Here is a 20,516-nt window from a genome sequence, read left to right as displayed (position 1 = left end):
GAGCGGCGGGGACACAGTGAAAGAACGCGAGGAGAGCGGCGGGGACACAGTGAAAGAGCGCGAGGAGAGCGGCGGGGACTCAGTGAGAGTGAGGAGAGTGGCGGGGACACGGTGAAAGAGCGCGAGGAGACCGGCAGGGACACGGTGAGAGCGAGGAGAGCGGCGGGGACACAGTGAGAGCGAGGAGAGCGGCGGGGACACAGTGAGAGCGAGGAGAGCGGCGGGGACACAGTGAAAGAGCGCGAGGAGAGCGGCGGGGACACAGTGAGAGCTAGGAGAGCGGCGGGGACACAGTGAAAGAACGCGAGGAGAGCGGCGGGGACACAGTGAAAGAGCGCGAGGAGAGCGGCGGGGACTCAGTGAGAGTGAGGAGAGTGGCGGGGACACGGTGAAAGAGCGCGAGGAGAGCGGCGGGGACACAGTGAGAGTGAGGAGAGTGGCGGGGACACGGTGAAAGAGCGCGAGGAGAGCGGCGGGGACACAGTGAGAGCGAGGAGAGCGGCGGGGACACAGTGAGAGCGAGGAGAGCGGCGGGGACACAGAGAGAGTGAGGAGAACGGCGGGGACACAGTGAAAGTGCGCGAGGAGAGCGGCGGGGACACAGTGAGAGCGAGGAGAGCGGCGGGGACACAGTGAAAGAGCGCGAGGAGAGCGGCGTGGACACAGTGAGAGCGAGGAGAGCAGCGGGGACACAGTGAAAGAGCGCGAGGAGAGCGGCGGGGACACAGTGAGAGCGAGGAGAACGGCGGGGACACAGTGAAAGTGCGCGAGGAGAGCGGCGGGGACACAGTGAGACCGGCAGGGACACGGTGAGAGCGAGGAGAGCGGCGGGGACACAGTGAGAGAGAGGAGAGCGGTGGGGACACAGTGAAAGAGCGCGAGGAGAGCGGCGGGGACACAGTGAGAGCGAGGAGAGCGGCGGGGACACAGTTAGAGCGAGGAGAGCGGCGGGGACACAGTGAAAGAGCGCGAGGAGAGCGGCGGGGACACAGTGAGAGCTAGGAGAGCAGCGGGGACACAGTGAAAGAGCGCGAGGAGAGCGGCGGGGACACAGTGAGAGCGAGGAGAATGGCGGGGACACAGTGAAAGTGCGCGAGGAGAGCGGCGGGGACACAGTGAGACCGGCAGGGACACGGTGAGAGCGAGGAGAGCGGCGGGGACACAGTGAGAGCGAGGAGAGCGGTGGGGACACAGTGAAAGAGCGCGAGGAGAGCGGCGGGGACACAGTGAGAGCGAGGAGAGCGGCGGGGACACAGTGAGAGCGAGGAGAGCGGCGGGGACACAGTGAAAGAGCGCGAGGAGAGCGGCGGGGACACAGTGAGAGCTAGGAGAGCGGCGGGGACACAGTGAAAGAACGCGAGGAGAGCGGCGGGGACACAGTGAAAGAGCGCGAGGAGAGCGGCGGGGACTCAGTGAGAGTGAGGAGAGTGGCGGGGACACGGTGAAAGAGCGCGAGGAGACCGGCAGGGACACGGTGAGAGCGAGGAGAGCGGCGGGGACACAGTGAGAGCGAGGAGAGCGGTGGGGACACAGTGAAAGAGCGCGAGGAGAGCGGCGGGGACACAGTGAGAGCGAGGAGAGCGGCGGGGACACAGTGAGAGCGAGGAGAGCGGCGGGGACACAGTGAAAGAGCGCGAGGAGAGCGGCGGGGACACAGTGAGAGCTAGGAGAGCGGCGGGGACACAGTGAAAGAACGCGAGGAGAGCGGCGGGGACACAGTGAAAGAGCGCGAGGAGAGCGGCGGGGACTCAGTGAGAGTGAGGAGAGTGGCGGGGACACGGTGAAAGAGCGCGAGGAGAGCGGCGGGGACACAGTGAGAGTGAGGAGAGTGGCGGGGACACGGTGAAAGAGCGCGAGGAGAGCGGCGGGGACACAGTGAGAGCGAGGAGAGCGGCGGGGACACAGTGAGAGCGAGGAGAGCGGCGGGGACACAGAGGGAGTGAGGAGAACGGCGGGGACACAGTGAAAGTGCGCGAGGAGAGCGGCGGGGACACAGTGAAAGAGCGCGAGGAGAGCGGCGGGGACACAGTGAGAGCTAGGAGAGCGGCGGGGACACAGTGAAAGAACGCGAGGAGAGCGGCGGGGACACAGTGAAAGAGCGCGAGGAGAGCGGCGGGGACTCAGTGAGAGTGAGGAGAGTGGCGGGGACACGGTGAAAGAGCGCGAGGAGAGCGGCGGGGACACAGTGAGAGTGAGGAGAGTGGCGGGGACACAGTGAAAGAGCGCGAGGAGAGCGGCGGGGACACAGTGAGAGCGAGGAGAGCGGCGGGGACACAGTGAGAGCGAGGAGAGCGGCGGGGACACAGAGAGAGTGAGGAGAACGGCGGGGACACAGTGAAAGTGCGCGAGGAGAGCGGCGGGGACACAGTGAGAGCGAGGAGAGCGGCGGGGACACAGTGAAAGAGCGCGAGGAGAGCGGCGTGGACACAGTGAGAGCGAGGAGAACGGCGGGGACACAGTGAAAGTGCGCGAGGAGAGCGGCGGGGACACAGTGAGACCGGCAGGGACACGGTGAGAGCGAGGAGAGCGGCGGGGACACAGTGAGAGAGAGGAGAGCGGTGGGGACACAGTGAATGAGCGCGAGGAGAGCGGCGGGGACACAGTGAGAGCGAGGAGAGCGGCGGGGACACAGTTAGAGCGAGGAGAGCGGCGGGGACACAGTGAAAGAGCGCGAGGAGAGCGGCGGGGACACAGTGAGAGCTAGGAGAGCAGCGGGGACACAGTGAAAGAGCGCGAGGAGAGCGGCGGGGACACAGTGAGAGCGAGGAGAATGGCGGGGACACAGTGAAAGTGCGCGAGGAGAGCGGCGGGGACACAGTGAGACCGGCAGGGACACGGTGAGAGCGAGGAGAGCGGCGGGGACACAGTGAGAGCGAGGAGAGCGGTGGGGACACAGTGAAAGAGCGCGAGGAGAGCGGCGGGGACACAGTGAGAGCGAGGAGAGCGGCGGGGACACAGTGAGAGCGAGGAGAGCGGCGGGGACACAGTGAAAGAGCGCGAGGAGAGCGGCGGGGACACAGTGAGAGCTAGGAGAGCGGCGGGGACACAGTGAAAGAACGCGAGGAGAGCGGCGGGGACACAGTGAAAGAGCGCGAGGAGAGCGGCGGGGACTCAGTGAGAGTGAGGAGAGTGGCGGGGACACGGTGAAAGAGCGCGAGGAGACCGGCAGGGACACGGTGAGAGCGAGGAGAGCGGCGGGGACACAGTGAGAGCGAGGAGAGCGGTGGGGACACAGTGAAAGAGCGCGAGGAGAGCGGCGGGGACACAGTGAGAGCGAGGAGAGCGGCGGGGACACAGTGAGAGCGAGGAGAGCGGCGGGGACACAGTGAAAGAGCGCGAGGAGAGCGGCGGGGACACAGTGAGAGCTAGGAGAGCGGCGGGGACACAGTGAAAGAACGCGAGGAGAGCGGCGGGGACACAGTGAAAGAGCGCGAGGAGAGCGGCGGGGACTCAGTGAGAGTGAGGAGAGTGGCGGGGACACGGTGAAAGAGCGCGAGGAGAGCGGCGGGGACACAGTGAGAGTGAGGAGAGTGGCGGGGACACGGTGAAAGAGCGCGAGGAGAGCGGCGGGGACACAGTGAGAGCGAGGAGAGCGGCGGGGACACAGTGAGAGCGAGGAGAGCGGCGGGGACACAGAGGGAGTGAGGAGAACGGCGGGGACACAGTGAAAGTGCGCGAGGAGAGCGGCGCGGACACAGTGAGAGCGAGGAGAGCGGCGGGGACACAGTGAAAGAGCGCGAGGAGAGCGGCGGGGACACAGTGAGAGCGAGGAGAGCAGCGGGGACACAGTGAAAGAGCGCGAGGAGAGCGGCGGGGACACAGTGAGAGCGATGAGAACGGCGGGGACACAGTGAAAGTGCGCGAGGAGAGCGGCGGGGACACAGTGAGACCGGCAGGGACACGGTGAGAGCGAGGAGAGCGGCGGGGACACAGTGAGAGAGAGGAGAGCGGTGGGGACACAGTGAAAGAGCGCGAGGAGAGCGGCGGGGACACAGTGAGAGCGAGGAGAGCGGCGGGGACACAGTGAGAGCGAGGAGAGCGGCGGGGACACAGTGAGAGCGAGGAGAGCGGCGGGGACACAGTGAAAGAGCGCGAGGAGAGCGGCGGGGACACAGTGAGAGCTAGGAGAGCGGCGGGGACACAGTGAAAGACCGCGAGGAGAGCGACGGGGACACAGTGAGAGCGAGGAGAACGGTGGGGACACAGTGAAAGTGTGCGAGGAGAGCGGCGGCGACACAGTGAAAGAGCGCGAGGAGAACGGCGGGGACACAGTGAGAGCGAGGAGAGCGGCGGGGACACAGTGAAAGAGCGCGAGGAGAGCGGCGGGGACACAGTGAAAGAGCGCGAGGAGAGCAGTGGGGACACAGTGAGAGCGATGAGAGCGGCGGGGACACAGTGAAAGTGCGAGAGGAGAGTGGCGTGGACAGAGTGAAAGAGCGCGAGGCGAGCGGTGGGGACAGAGTGAGAGCGATGAGAGCGGTGGGGATACAGTGAAAGAGCGCGAGGAGAGCGGTGGGGACAGAGTGAAAGAGCGCGAGGAGAGCGGTGGGGACAGAGTGAAAGAGCGCGAGGAGAGCGGTGGGGACAGAGTGAAAGAGCGCGAGGAGAGCGCTGCGGACAGAGTGAAAGAGCGCGAGGAGAGTGGCGGGGACAGAGTGAAAGAGCGGGAGGAGAGCGGCGGGGACACAGCTGCCGGAGAAGCGGCCTTCAGATTTTTGGCAGGGGCAGTGGCCAGGGGTCTGTCAGGAAGAGTGACATCACAGCAAAGCAGTGACCTGATTGGCTGGTAAGGAAAGTGCTCCAATTAGCAGTAGCTGGGAGAAATTTAACTCTTCGTGTGTTGGTAAGTATTGTGATCGGTAAGTAAAATCTTTATTCCTTGCACTTATTCATTATTTGATATTATATTTGTGATCAGTTATGGTAAAGTGTAAAAATGGCAGGAGATCCCGGACCCGTGTTATGCTCCTCGTGCTCAATGTGGGAGTTCAGGGACGCGGCCGATGCTCCTGACTCCTTCATGTGCGGGAAGTGTGTCCAGCTGCAGCTCCTGTTAGACCGCATGACGGCTCTGGAGCTGCAGATGGACTCACTTTGGAGCATCCGCGATGCTGAGGAGGTCGTGAGGAGGTTTTTGATAGCACGTTCAGTGAGTTGGTCACACCACAGATTAGGATTGGTGAGGGAGACAGGGATTGGGTGACCAAAAGGCAGAGAAAGAGCAGGAAGGCAGTGCAGGTGTCCCCTGCGGTCATCTCCCTCCAAAACAGGTACACCGTTTTGAATACTGTTGGGGGAGATGCTCCACCAGGGGAAGGTAGTAGTAGCCAGGCTCATGGCATCGTGGCTGGCTCTGCTGCACAGAAGGGCGGAAAAAAGACTGGCAGGGCTATAGTCACAGGGGATTTAATCGTAAGGTGAGTAGACAGCCGTTTCTGTGGTCGAAAACAAGACTCCCGAATGGTATGTTGCCTCCCGGGTGCACGGGTCAGGGATGTCTCAGATCGGCTGCTGGACATACTGAAGGGGGAGGGTGACCAGCCGTTGTCGTGGTGCATTTAGGCCCCAACGACATACGTAAAAAACGGGATGAGGTCCTACAATCAGAATTTAGGGAGTTAGGAGATAAGTTTAAAAGTAGGATCTCAAAGGTAGTAATCTCAGGATTGCTACCAGTGCCACGAGACAGAGTAGAAATTCAAGAATAGTCAGAATGAATACGTGGCTTGAGAGATGGTGCAGGAGGGAGGGGTTCAGATTTTTGGGACATTGGAACCAATTCTGGGGGCAGTGGGACCATTACAAATCGGATGGTCTACACCTGGGCAAGACTGGAATCAATGTCCTAGGGGGTGCTTTTGCTAACACTGTTGGGGAGGTTTTAAACTAATGTGGTCGGGGGATGGGAACCAGATTAGGAAGTTAGAGGTCAGTAAAGAGGCAGCAACTAAAGCCAGTAAACTGCTAGATAATAAACTCAATGTGACTAAGGGGAAGAGTAAACAGGGAAGAGATGATGAACCCAAAGGGACAGATGGTCTGAGGTGCATTTGTTTTCATAGAATTTACAGTGCAGAAGGAGGCCATTCGGCCCATCGAGTCTGCACCGGCTCTTGGAAAGAGCACCCTACCCAAGGTCAACACCTCCACCCTATCACCATAACCCAGTAACCCCACCCAACACTAAGGGCAATTTTGGACACTAAGGGCAATTTATCATGGCCAATCCACCTAACCTGCACATATTTGGACTGTGGGAGGAAACCGGAGCACCCGGAGAAAACCCACGCACACACGGGGAGGATGTGCAGACTCCGCACAGACAGTGACCCATGCCGGAATCGAACCTGGGACCCTGGAGCTGTGAAGCAATTGTGCTATCCTCAATGCTACCGTGCTGCCCCATTTTAATGCGAGAAGTGTAGCAGATAAGGCAGATGAACTTGGATTAGTACCTGGGAATATGATGTTATTGGTATTACTGAGACTTGGTTGAGGGAAGGGCAAGACTGGCAACTAAATATCCCAGGGTATAGATGCTTCAGGAGGGATAGAGAGGGAGGTAAAAGGGGTGGAGGAGTTGCATTACTGATCAGAGATGATATCACAGCTGTGATTAAGGAGGGCACGATGGAGGATTCGAGCACTGAGGCAATATGGGTAGAGCTAAGAAATAGGAAGGGTGCAGTAACATTGTTGGGACTTTACTACAGGCCTCCCAAAAGCGAGCATGAAGTAGAGGTACAAATATGTAGACAGATTATAGAAAAATGTAGGAGCAATAGGGTGGTCGTGATGGGAGATTTTAACTTCCCCAACATTGAATGGGACTCATGTCGTGTTGGAGGCGTAGATGGAGCAGAATTTGTAAGGAACATCCAAGAGAGTTTTTTTAGAGCAAATATGTAAATAGTCCAACTCGGGAAGGGGCCATACTGGACCTGGTATTGGGGAATGATCCCGGCCAGGTGGTTGAAGTTTCAGTCGGTGATTACTTTGGGAATAGCGATCACAATTCTGTAAGTTTTAGAATACTCATGGACAAAGACGAGAGTGGTCCTAAAGGAAGAGTGCTAAATTGGGGAAAGGCCAAGTATAACAAAATTCGGCAGGAGCTAGGGAATGTGGATTGGGAGCAGCTGTTTATGGGTAAATCCACATTTGAAATGTGGGAGTCTTTTAAGGAAAGGTTGATGAGAGTGCAGGACAGACATGTCCCTGTGAAAATGAGGGATAGAAATGGCAAGATTAGGGAACCATGGATGACGGGTGGAAATGTGAGACTAGCTAAGATGAAAAAGGAAGCATACATAAGATCTAGGCAACTTAAAACTGAGGAAGCTTTGGAGGAATATCGGGAAAGTAGGACAAATCTCAAACACGCAATAAAGAGGGCTAAAAGGGGTTATGAAATATCTTTGGCTAATAGGGTTAAGGAAAATCCCAAAGCCTTTTATTCGTATATAAGGAGCAGAGGGTAACTAGAGAAGGATTGGCCCACTCAAAGACAAAAGAGGAAATTTATGCGTGGAGTCACAGGAAATGGGTGAGATTTTTAATGAGTACTTTGCTTCAGTATTCACCAAGGAGAGGGACATGACGGATGTTGAGGCTAGGGATGGATGTTTAAATGCTCTAGGTCAAGTCGGCATAAGGAAGGGGGAAGTTTTGGGTATTCTAAAAGGCATTAAGGTGGACAAGTCCCCAGGTCCGGATGGGATCTATCCCAGGTTACTGAGGGAAGCGAGGGACGAAATAGTTGGGGTCTTAACAGATATCTTTGCAGCATCCTTGAGCATGGGTGAGGTCCCGGAAGACTGGAGAATTGCTAATGTTGTCCCTTTGTTTAAGAAGGGTAGATGGGATAATCCAGGGAATTATAGACCTGTGGACTTGACGTCAGTGGTAGGCAAACTGTTGGAGAAGATACTGAGGGATAGGATCTATTCACATTTGGAAGAAAATAGACTTATCAGTGATAGGCAGCATGGTTTTGTGCAGGGAAGCTCATGTCTTACAAACCTAATAGAATTCTTTGAGGACGTGACAAAGTTAGTTGATGATGGAAGGGCTGTAGATGTCATATACATGGACTTCAGTAAGGCGTTTGATAAAGTTTCCCATGGCAGGTTGATGGAAAAAGTGAAGTCGTATGGGGTTCAGGGTGTACTAGCTAGATGGATAAAGAACTGGCTGGGCAACAGGAGACAGAGAATAGTGGTGGAAGGGAGTGTCTCAAAATGGAGAAAGCTGACTAGTGGTGTTCCACAGGGATGCGTGCTCGGACCACTGTTGTTTGTGATATACATAAATGATCTGGACGAAGATATAGGTGGTCTAATTAGCAAGTTTGCAGATGATACTAAGATTGGTGGAGTTGCAGATAGCGGGGAGGACTATCAGAGAATACAGCAAAATATAGATAGATTGGAGAGTTGGGCAGAGAAATGTCAGATGGAGTTCAATCCAGGCAAATGCGAGGTGATGCATTTTGGAAGATCTAATTCAAGAGCGGACTATACGGTCAATGGAAGAGTCCTGGGGAAAATTGATGTACAGAGTGATCTGGGAGTTCAGGTCCATTGTACCCTGAAGGTGGCAACACAGGTCGATAGAGTGGTCAAGAAGGCATATAGCATGCTTGCCTTCATTGGACGGGGTATTGAGTACAAGAGTCGGCATCTTAAATGATGCTATCGTGCCCGCCTCTACCACCACCGCTAGCAAAGCGTTCCAGGCACCCATGGAATACTGCGTGCAGTTCTGGTCGCCACATTACCAGAAGGGTGTGGACGCTTTAGAGAGGGTGCAGAGGAGGTTCACCAGGATGTTGCCTGGTATGGAGGGTGGTAGCTATGAAGAAAGGTTGAGTAGATTAGGATTGTTTTCGTTGGAAAGACGGAGGTTGAGGGGGAACCTGATTGAGGTCTACAAAATTATGGGAGGAATGGACAGGGTGGATAGCAACAAGCTTTTTCCAAGAGTGGGGGTGTCAATTACAAGGGGTCACGATTTCAAGGGGAGAGGGGGCAAGTTTAAGGGAGATATGCGTGGAAAGTTTTTTACACAGAGGGTGGTGGGTGCCTGGAACGCTTTGCCAGTGGAGGTGGTAGAGGCGGGCACAATAGCATCATTTAAGATGCATCTAGACAGATATATGAATGGGCGGGGAACAGAGGGAAGTAGATCCTTGGAAAATAGGTGACAGGTTTAGATAAAGGATCTGGATTGGCGCAGGCTGGGAGGGCCGAAGGGCCTGTTCCTGTGCTGTAATTTTGTTCTTTTGTTCATACATACATACACACACACACACACACACACGCACACGGGTCAGGGATAGTCATTGCCCAATGAGGATCGATTCTTTCTGCTGTGAAAAATGAGATTTATATTCTGACCGTGACCTCCCTCCATGATCTGGATGTTAAACACACTCCTGTTTCTATTCCGAGCTGATATTCTGTCCCCTGAATTTCTTGCTACACTTTAAGGAATGCCACTGAGTAAGAGGAGAAAGCGGAAATGAAAATGATCACTTCATTCTGGAGCAACGCAAAAGAGGAACCACAGGACATGTGTGAACTCGAAACAAGTGCTCAGCCACTCACACACACACACACACACACACACCAGTGCTGATGTCCGCCATACAATATCAGTCCCCGGGTTTCCAGCTCTTCCACTGGGGCAGGTGGCACATCTGGGGCTAGGGGCAAGGATGTCACAGTATTACCTTAATGCCAGCACCCCACACCCTCCCCACCCCACTCCCTGATGAGACTTAAATTAAACTGGGGTTATGTAAGGTTCCACCAAAGGATCGTTTAAAAATTTCATACAAACATAGGAATGAGGATCAAGAGGAGGCCGCTCAGCCCCTCGATCTGCTGCCCCATTCAATAAGATTGTGTCTGATCTGATTGTAACCCCAACTCCACATTCCTGCCTCACCCTGATAACCTTTCACCCCCTCCATATTAATCAAGACCCTATCTGGCTCTACGTGAAAAATATTCAGAGATTCTGCTTCCAGCCTTTTGAGGAAGAAATATCCAGCGACTGGATCCTCTGAGTGAAAACATTCCTCCTCATCTCCATGTTAGATGAGCAACCCTTTATTTTTAAACAGGCACCCCGATTTCTGGATTCTCCCACAAGAAGTATTGGAATGAATTCTTCACCGGTGGGATTCTCCGTTCTTCCGGCAGCGCACCCCTACCCCGTGGGCATCCTGGCGACATGGGGTGTCTCTAATGGGAAAGCCCATTGGCCAGCGGCTGAAAGGAGAATCTCACCGCCTGCGATGGCGCGCTGCTGAGAAACATGGCTGGGGAGGTGGAGAATTCATCCCAACCTTTCCACATCCACCCTCTCAACATCCCTCAGGATCTGAAAGGGTTTGATCAAATATTCCCAGAGCTATTCATCTCGTTCACAGGTTTATGATCACTGGATGTAAAAATAGCAACAGCAAATACAACAACTTAAGACCATAAGACATAGGAGGACAATTAGGCCACTCGGCCCATCGGGTCTGCTCCGCCATTCAATCATGGCTGATATTTTTCTCGACCCCATTCTCCTGACTTCTCCCCATAAATCTTGATTTAAGTCTGAGATTGCATCCTCTGGTTCTAGTTTTTCCTACAAGTGGAAACATCCTCTCCACGTCCATTCTATCCAGGCCTCGCAGTATCCTGTAAGTTTCAATATTATCGCCCCTCATCCTTCTAAACTCCAATGAGTACAGACCCAGAGTCCTCAACCGTTCCTCATACGACAAGCTCTTCATTCCAAGTATCATTCTTGTGAACCTCCTCTGGACCCTTTCCAAGGCCAGCACTTCCTTCCTTAGATTCGAGGCACAAACCTGTTCACAATACTCTAAATGGGGTCTTATCAGAGCCTTATAAAGCCTGAGGTTCATCCCTGATCTTGTATTCTACCCGTCGACATGAAAGCTAACATTGTATTTGCCCTCCGAACTGCCGACTGCACGTTAACCTTAAGAGAATCATGAACAAGGACTCCCAAGTCCCTTTGTGCTTCTGATTTCCTAAGCATTTCCCCATTTAGAAAATAGTCTATGCCTCTGTTCCTCCTTCCAAAGTGCCTAACCTCACACTTTTCCACATTGTATTCCATCTGCCACATCTTTGCCCACTCTCCTAGCCTGTCCAATTCCTTCTGGCAGCACGGTAGCATAGTGGTTAGCACAGTTGCTTCACAGCTCCAGGGTCTCGGGTTCGATTCCCGGCTTGGGTCACTGTCTGTGCGGAGTCTGCACGTTCTCCCCGTGTCTGTGTGGGTTTCTTCCGGGTGCTCCGGTTTCCTCCCACAGTCCATAGATGTGCCGGTTAGGTGGACTGGCCGTGATAAATCGCCCTTAGTGTCCAAAAAGGTTAAATGGGGTTACGGGGATAGGGTGGAGGTGTGGGCTTAAGTGGTATGCTCTTCCAAGGGCCAGTGCAGACTCAATGGGCCAAATGGTCTTCTTCTACACTGTAAATTCTATGATTTTATGACTCTGCTTCCTCAATACTACCTGTCCCTCTACAGATCTTTATATCATCTGCAAACTGAGCAACAGTGCCTTCAGTTCCTTCTTCCAGATCATTAATGTATATTGTGAAAAGTTGTGGTCCCAGCACAGACCCGAGGCACAACACTAGTCACCGACTGCCATCCTGAAAAAGACCCCTTTATCCCCACTCTCTGCCTTCTGCCAGTCAGCCAATCCTCTGTCCATGCCAGGATCTACCCTTGACATCATGGGCTCTTAACTTATTTAACAGTGTCCTCTGCGGCACCTTGTCAAAGGCCTTCTGGAAATCTAAATAAATCACGTCCACTGGTTCTCCTTTGTCTAACTTCCTTGTTACGTCCTCAAAGAACTCAAACAGATTTGTCAGACATGACCTCCCGTTGACAAAGCCGTGCAGGCTCAGTCCTATTTTATCATGCACTTGCAAGTACTCCACGATCTCATCTTTAATAATGTATTCTAATGTCTTACCAATGACCGAAGTCAGACTAACCCACCTATAATTTCCTGTCTTCTGCCTCCCTCCCTTCTTAAACAGCGATGTTACATTAGCCACTTTCCAGTCCTCTGGGACCCTTCCTGCCTCCAGTGATTCCTGAAAATTACCACCAATGCCTCCACAATCTCCTCAGATATCTCTTTTAGAACCCTGGGGTGTAGACCATCCGGTCCAGGTGATTTATCCACCATCAGACCTTTCAGTTTCCCCAGAACCTTCTCTTTAGTGATGGCCACTGCACTCACCTCTGCCCTCTGATTCTCCTGGAACTCTACCATGAAGACTGATGCAAAGTTACTATTCAGTTCCTCTGCCATTTCTTTGTTTGCTATTACTTCTCCAGTCACATTTTCTAGTGGTCCAATGTATAATTTTGCCTCTCTTACCTTTTATATATTGAAAAAAACTCTTCCGATCTGCTTTTATATTACTAGCTAGCTTGCACTGATATTTCATCTTCTCCCCCTTTATTGTTTTTTTTAGTTGTCCTCTGCTTGCTTTTAAATGATTCCCAATCCTCTGGCTTCCCACTAATCCTTGCCACTTTGTATGCTTTTCCTTTTGCTTTTATGCTGTCCTTGACATCCCTCATCAATCATGGATGCCTTGTCCTCCCCTTAGCATGTTTCTTCCTCCTTGGGATGAATTTCTGCTGTGCCTCCCAAATAACCCCCCAAAACTCCTGCCTTTCCTGTCGCACGGTCTTCCCTGCTAGGCTCCTTGTCCAATCAACTCTGGCCAGCTCCTCCCTCGCGTCTTTGTAGTTTCCCTTATTTAATTGTAATACCGTTACATCTGATTGCAGCTTCTCCCTCAAACTACAGGGTAAATTCTATCATATTGTGGTCACTGCTCCCCAAGGGTTCCTTCACCTTTTCCCTAATCAAGTCTGCCTCATGACACATCACCAATTCCAGAATTGCCTGTTCCATAGTAGGCTCTGTCACAAGCTGCTCCAAAAAAACATCTTGGACATTCCACAAATTCCTTTTTTGGGTTCCAGTACCAACCTGATTTTTCCAGTCCGCCTGCATATTGAAGTCCCCCACGATTTAATAATAATAATAATCTTTATTGTCACAAATAGGCTTACATTAACATTGCAATGAAGTTGCTCTGAAAAGCCCCTAGTCGTCACATTCCGGCGCCTGTTCGGGTACACAGAGGGAGAATTCAGAATGTCCAAATCACCTGACAGCACGTGTTTCGGGACTTGTGGGAGGAAACTGGAGCACCTGGAGGAAACCCGCGCAGACACGGGGAGAACGTGCAGACTCTGGACAGACAGTGACCCAAGCCGGAATCGAACCTTGGACCCTGGAGCTGTGAAGCAATTGTGCTATCCACAATGCTACCGTGCTGCCCCAGGTTGACGGTGGAAAGTGCTACCATGGACAGCCGTCAGACGTTGTCATACGATGCAGAGCAGATCTCAATGCAGAGCGGGTTGTCATCATCCTCCATCCCATAGACCAGACCCAGTCTTTCTGCCAACCAGGGCCCCCACCCTGTAGTGCAGCAGGCATGTATGACGGAGGTGGTTACAGGCTTGGGGGGGCATGGGGGTTGTGGGATGCAGTGTCCGTGTCCCTGGCCAGTTTCCCCCTTCCACTCACCCTAGTCAATGAACCTGGAGGCGATCAGAGTTTTCCGTGCATGTTGGCCCTGGCACACAGGTCGTGTGGCCTTCTGTGCCTGCCTCGGCCCATGCCCTGTCCATCCTCCCCCTCCCCCGCATCCCCCTCGATGGACGAGGCCTGTCGTTCATCCTCCCCCTCCAGCATGTCGCCCCTCTGCTGTGCAATGCTGTGGAGGATGCAGCAGGCTGCCACGTTGCGGGCGACCCTCTCAGTGCCATACTGGAGGGCCCCTCCAGAGCGGTCCAGTCACGGCCTTCGGATAGGCATCATCGGCCACAACCTACTGGATAACCCCCATCACCCAGGAGACAACCCCACAGCCGGTGGGGGAGGCATCTCGAACATGTCAGGAATCGTTAAGTGTGACAATATGACAGCGTCGTGCACACTGCCTGGGTATAGGGCACAGAGGTATATGATATGCAACTGATGGTCACATGTTACCTGCACGTTCATTGAGTGGAACTGTTTTCAGTGTGTGTGGAGCGGTCTGTTATCTGCAGGTTCTTGTAGGGCGACATTCATCCCGCCGATCACCCCCTTGACCCGGGACATGTCGGCGGTAATCACAAACCCCGCTGCCTCGACATCCTGGTGGGCTTGGTCCACATTGAAATGGATGTATGGAGCCAACTGGGCATCTCAGGCCTCCGTGATGGCGCAAAAGCACCTGTGCACTGAGGTCTGTCGGATCCGGGACAGGTCCCCACTCGGTGCCTAGAAGGACCCCGTCGCGTAAAGGTTCAGGGTGATCATCACCTTGACGGCCACTGGGAGTGGGTCCCCCCCCCCCCCGTACCCCCACGATGCCAGGTGTGCCATCATCTGGTAGATATGTTGCACGGTCGCCCTCAGCTGGCGTTTTGCCCGTCCGGCAGGCCCTCGAAAGACAAGTGGTGCATGCAGGTTGTGCAGCAAGATGTCTCACTTGCAGGCTGCGGCCATGGCGATCAGTGCCTGGACATTGCCCCAATCCCTTGGGGTGTCTCCCGAACACTCGGCCCTTTCCCCCCCCCGTCACCCCCCCCTTCCTCACTGGCCCTGGCAAGGACCCTCCACCCCAGACAGTGACCAGCCCGGTTGCCCACAGTCACACCACTCCATGTCCTACCTCTCGTCTCTCTCTCGTTCGCTCTCCCTCAGTAGCCACTACGCCGATTTCGCGATTTTTAAAAGCACAAGTGAACCGCTCCGTTGGGAACTCGGCTTATTGGAGGAGGAGAATTGTGACCCCGGAGAATATCAGATTGGTCCCGCTAATGATATGCAAACGCTGTCAACTGTTCTGCATTCCAGACTGCATTGACACCGCAGTTCAGGTAACTGAGAATTGCGATTTGGCATCAAATCGGCGGCCACCACGATTTCAGTGTCGGAATCGATTCTCCGCCCAATCGCGTTTTGGCGTCAGCCAGAGAATCTCGCCCCAGATTTATAATCGCTTATCGCCTTCATCGAATTCATGTTGGCCCAGTGTCCACAGTGAGATGTGAACACATGTTCCCTGGATTATGAAACTCTCTGGGTTACTGGAGCAGCAACATGATGATGGGAGAATGGAGTGAAGCATCACAAACTCATGGTACAATAGTAAAGAGAATGAGGCAAGAGACAGAGAGAGAGAGAGAGAGGTAAAACTGTTTGTGTGGAGTCTGCACATCCTGCCCGTGTGTGCGTGGGTTTCCTCCGGGTGCTCCGGTTTCCTCCCACAGTCCAAAGATGTGCAGGTTAGGTGGAAAGGGCAGGCTAAATTGACTGGGTTATGGGGATAGGGTGGAGGTGTTGACCTTGGGTAGGGTGCTCTTTCCAAGAGCCGGTGCAGACTCGATGGGCCGAATGGCCTCCTTCTGCACTGTAAATTCTATGTAAAAAGATGTTAAAAAATGTAAAATAAAACAAATGATCGGAATCAAATCAAATGCTGAGGAAATCAGAGATAAGAACAGGCAATGCTGGACATGCTTGGCATGTCAGAGAGAATGTGTAGAGAGCGAGAGAATGTGTAGAGAGCGAGAGAATGTGTAGAGAGCGAGAGAGTGTGTAGAGTGCGGGTTAATGTTTCAGTCTCCAACACCACACTGTGAAGATGTTTTCTCTATCCTCTCGTCTATTTTTCTCTTTCACTTCACAATTCTCTTTCTCAATGTACATCCCTCTCCCAGATCCCCCAGCCACCCTCCACCAACCCCCTCTCCCTCCTCTCCCCCACCCTCTCCTCCCGTCACCCCAGAGCCCCTCCCGCAGACACCCTCCCGCAGACACCCTCCCCTTCCCCCCAGAGCCCCTCCCCGTCCTCCCCAGACCCCCTCCCCATCCCCTCTCAGACCCCCTCCTCCCCTGACCCCCTCCTCCCCCTCCGCCAGACCCCCTCCCCAGACACCCTCCCCCACATTCCCCCCTCCTCACCTGCCCCCCCAGACCCCCTCCCCCCTCCTACCCCAGGCCCCCTCCCCCTCCCCCTCCTGCGCCAGACCCCCTCCCCTCCCCCCCTCCCCCTCCCCCCCCTCCCCTCCTCCCCCTCCTCCTCCCCTCCCCCCTCTCTCTCCCCCCTCTCCTCCCACCCCTCGTCCCCCCCCTCTCCCCCACCCCTCGTCCCCCCCCTCGTCCCCCCCTCGTCCCCCACCCCTCCCCCACCCCTCGTCCCCCCCCTCTCCCCCACCCCTCGTCCCCCCCCCTCTCTCCCCCACCCCTCGTCCCCCCCTCTCTCCCCCCCCTCTCCCTCCCCCCTCTCCCCCCACCCCTCGTTCACCCCCCTCCCCCCACCCCTCGTCCCCCCCCTCTCCCCCTCCCCCCTCTCCCTCTCCCCCTCGCCCCTCTCCCCCCACCCCTCGTCCCTCTCCCTCCCCCCTCTCCCCCCACCCCTCGTTCACCCCCCTCCCCCACCACTCGCCCCCCCCTCTCCCCTCCTCTCCCCCTCCCCCTCCCCCCTCTCCCTCTCCCCCTCCCCCCTCTCCCCCCACCCCTCGTTCCCCCCCTCTCCCCCTCCCCCCACCCCTCGTTCCCCCCCTCCCCCCACCCCTCGTCGTCGTCCCCCCCTCCCCCTCCCCCCACCCCTCGTCCCCCCCTCCCACCACCCCTCGTCCCCCCCCCTCGTCCCCCCTCCCCTCCCCCCACCCCTCGTCCCCCCCCCCTCATCCCCCCTCCCCTCCCCTCCCCCCCACCCCTCATCCCCCCCCCCCTCATCCCCCCCTCCCCTCCCCCCCACCCCTCATCCCCCCCCTCCCCTCCCCCCCACCCCTCATCCCCCCTCCCCTCCCCCCCACCCTCCCCCCCCCTCCCCCCCACCCCTCATCCCCCCCTCCCCTCCCCCCCACCCCTCATCCCCCCCTCCCTCCCCCCCACCCACCCCTCATCCCCCCCTCCCCTCCCCCCCCTCCCCTCCCCCACCCCTCCCCTCCCCCACCCCTCATCCCCCCCTCCCCTCCCCCACCCCTCCCCTCCCCCACCCCTCATCCCCCCCTCCCCTCCCCTCCCCCCCACCCCTCATCCCCCCCTCCCCTCCCCCCACCCCTCATCCCCCCCTCCCCTCATCCCCCCCTCCCCTCATCCCCCCCACCCCTCATCCCCCCCTCCCCTCCCCCCCACCCCTCATCCCCCCCTCCCCTCCCCCCACCCCTCATCCCCCCCACCCCTCATCCCCCCCCTCCCCCCCCACCCCTCATCCCCCCCTCCCCTCCCCCCCACCCCTCATCCCCCCCTCCCCTCCCCCCCACCCCTCATCCCCCCCACCCCTCATCCCGCCCTCCCCTCATCCCCCCCTCCCCTCCCCCCCACCCCTCATCCCCCCCCTCCCCTCCCCCCCACCCCTCATCCCCCCCATCCCCTCCCCCCCACCCCTCATCCCCCCCTCCCCTCCTCCCCCCACCCCTCGTCCCCCCCTCATCCCCCCCTCCCCTCCCCCTCATCCCCCCCTCATCCCCCCCTCCCCTCCCCCTCATCCCCCCCCTCCCCTCCCCCCCTCCCCTCCCCTCCTCCCCTCCCCCCTCCCCCTCCCCTCTCCCCTCCCCCCTCCCCTCCTCCCTCCCCTCCCCCCTCCCCTCCTCCCCCCCACCCCTCGTCCCCCCCACCCCTCCTCCCCCCCCACCCCTCGTCCCCCCCTCCCCTCCTCCCCCCCCACCCTCGTCCCCCCCTCCCCTCCTCCCCCCCCACCCCTCGTCCCCCCTCCCCTCCCCTCCCCCTCATCCCCCCCCTCCCCTCCCCCTCATCCCCCCCTCCCCTCCCCTCCCCCTCCCTCGTCCCCCCCCTCCCCTCGTCCCCCCCTCCCCTCCCCCCACCCCCTCCCCCTCCCCCCACCCCTCGTCCCCCCCTCCCCTCCCCCCACCCCTCCCCCTCCCCCACCCCTCGTCCCCCCCCTCCCCTCCCCCTCCCCCACCGCTCGTCCCCCCCTCCCCTCCCCCTCCCCCACCCCTCCCCCCCCCCCTCCCCCCACCCCTCGTCCCCCCTCCCCTCCCCCTCCCCCACCCCTCGTCCCCCCCTCCCCCCACCCCTCGTCCCCCCTCCCCTCCCCCTCCCCCCACCCCTCGTCCCCCCTCCCCTCCCCTCCCCCCACCCCTCGTTCCCCCCCCACCCCTCGTCCCCCCTCCCCTCCCCCTCCCCCCACCCCTCGTCCCCCCCCACCCCTCGTCCCCCTCCCCTCCCCCTCCCCCCACCCCTCGTCCCCCTCCCCTCCCCCTCCCCCACCCCTCGTCCCCCCTCCCCCTCTCACCCCACCCCTCCCCCTCTCTCCCCCCACCCCTCGTTCCCCACCCTCCCCTCGTTCCCCCCCTCCCCTCGTTCCCCTCCCTACCCCCCTCTCTCTCCCCCCTCTCCCTCCCCTCTCTCCCCCCCTCTCCTCCCCCCTCTCCCTCCCCCTCCCCCACCCCTCGTCCCCCCTCCCCCCTCTCACCCCACCCCTCCCCCTCTCTCCCCCCACCCCTCGTTCCCCACCCTCCCTCGTTCCCCCCCTCCCTCGTTCCCCTCCCTACCCCCCTCTCTCTCCCCCCTCTCCCTCCCCTCTCTCCCCCCCTCTCCCTCCCCCCTCTCCCTCCCCTCTCTCCCCCCCTCTCCCTCCCCCCCTCCCCCCACCCCTCGTCCCCCCCCTACCCCCCTCTCTCTCCCCCCCTCTCTCCCCCCCTCTCCCTCCCCCCTCTCCCTCCCCCCCTCGTCCCCCCCCCTCGTCCCCCCCCCCTCGTCCCCCCACTCTCCCTCCCCCCCTCTCCCCCCACCCCTCGTCCCCCCCCCCACCCCCTCTCCCCCCCTCCTCCCCCTCTCCCCCCCTCCTCCCCCCCCTCCTCCTCCTCTCCCCCCACCCCCCTCTCCCCCACCCCTCGTCCCCCCCCACCCCCCTCTCCCCCCACCCCCCTCTCCCCCCACCCCTCGTCCCCCCCCACCCCCCTCTCCCCCCACCCCTCGTCCCCCCCCCACCCCCCTCTCCCCCCTCTCCCCCCACCCCTCGTCCCCCCACCCCCCTCTCCCCCGCCCACCTCCCTCTCCCTCCCCCCCTCCCCTCGCCCCCCCCACCCCCCTCTCCCCCCCTACCCCCCCTCTCCCCCCCCCTCCTCCTCTCCCCCCACCCCTCCCCCCCTCTCCCCCTCCTCCTCTCCCCCCACCCCTCGTTCCCCCCCCTACCCCCCTCTCTCTCCCCCCCTCTCCCTCCCCCCCTCGTCCCCCCACTCTCCCTCCCCCCTCTCCCCGTCCCCCCCACCCCCTCTCCCTCCCCCCCTCTCCCCCCCCTCCTCCCCTCTCCCCCCTCCTCCTCCTCCTCTCCCCCCCCCTCCCCCACCCCCCTCTCCCCCCACCCCCCTCTCCCCCACCCCTCGTCCCCCCCCACCCCCCTCCTCCTCTCCCCCACCCCCTCTCCCCCGCCCACCCCCTCTCCCCCGCCCACCTCCCTCTCCCTCCCCCCTCCCTCTCCCTCCCCCCCTCTCCCCCACCCCTCGCCCCCCCACCCCCTCTCCCCCCCCCACCCCCCTCTCCCCCCAACCCTCGCCCCCCCACCCCCCTCTCCCCCCCTCCTCCTCTCCCCCCACCCCTCCCCCCCTCCTCCTCTCCCCCCCTTCTCTCTCCTCCCCTCCCTCTCCCCCCCTCCCCCTCCCCCCCTCCCCCTCTCCCTCCTCCCCTCCCCTCCCTCCCTCTCCCTCCCCCCTCTCCCTCTCCCCCCTCCCCCCTCTCCCTCCCTCCCCCTCCCTCCCCCTCCCTCCCCTCCCTCCCTCCCCCTCTCCCTCCCTCCCTCTCCCTCCCCCCCCTCTCCCTCCCCCCCCTCTCCCTCCCCCCCCTCTCCCTCCCCCCCCCCTCCCCCCCCTCTCCCTCCCCCCCTCTCCCTCCCCCCCCCCCTCTCCCTCCCCCCCCCCTCTCCCTCCCCCCTCTCCCTCCCACCCTCTTCTCTCCCCCGCCTCTCCCTCCCCTCTCCTTCCCCCCCTCCCCTCTCTCCCCCTCTCCTCCCTCCCCCTCCCCCCCTCCCCGCTCTCCCCCCTCCCCGCTCTCCCCTCTCTCCCCCCCTCCCCTCTCTTCCCCCCTCCCCTCTCTTCCCCCCTCCCCTCTATTCCCCCCCTCCCCCCTCTCTCTCCCCCCCTCTCTCCCCCCCTCTCTCCCCCCCTCCCCTCTCTTCCCCCCCCTCCCCCCTCTCTCCCCCCCCTCCCCCCTCTCTCCCCCCCCTCCCCCCTCTCTCTCCCCCCCCTCTCTCCCCCCTCTCTCCCCCCCTCCCCTCTCTTCCCCCCCCTCCCCCCTCTCTCCCCCCCCCTCACCTCCCCTCTCTCCCCCCCCTCCCCTCCCCTCTCTCCCCCCCTCCCCTCCCCCCTCTCTTACCCCCCTCCCCCCCCCTCTCTCCCCCCCTCCCCTCCCCTCTCTCCCCCCC

General features: G+C 59.4%; 1 protein-coding gene across 1 annotated transcript in view; it reads left to right on the top strand.

The window, feature by feature from the left end:
- The first annotated feature begins 14,943 nt into the window (after window positions 1–14,943).
- Window positions 14,944–20,516, top strand: part of LOC140387071 (pleckstrin homology-like domain family B member 2) — a 71,376-nt gene continuing 65,803 nt past the window's right edge. The window contains exon 1 of the mRNA XM_072470081.1: window positions 14,944–15,003. Coding sequence (XP_072326182.1) covers window positions 14,944–15,003 — 60 coding nt within the window. The remainder of the gene's footprint in view (window positions 15,004–20,516) is intronic.

The sequence above is a fragment of the Scyliorhinus torazame genome, chromosome 12 (assembly GCF_047496885.1).
Source record: "Scyliorhinus torazame isolate Kashiwa2021f chromosome 12, sScyTor2.1, whole genome shotgun sequence".
In the NCBI taxonomy this organism is placed as follows: Eukaryota; Metazoa; Chordata; class Chondrichthyes; order Carcharhiniformes; family Scyliorhinidae; genus Scyliorhinus; species Scyliorhinus torazame.
This window is presented reverse-complemented; position numbering and strand designations above follow the sequence as displayed.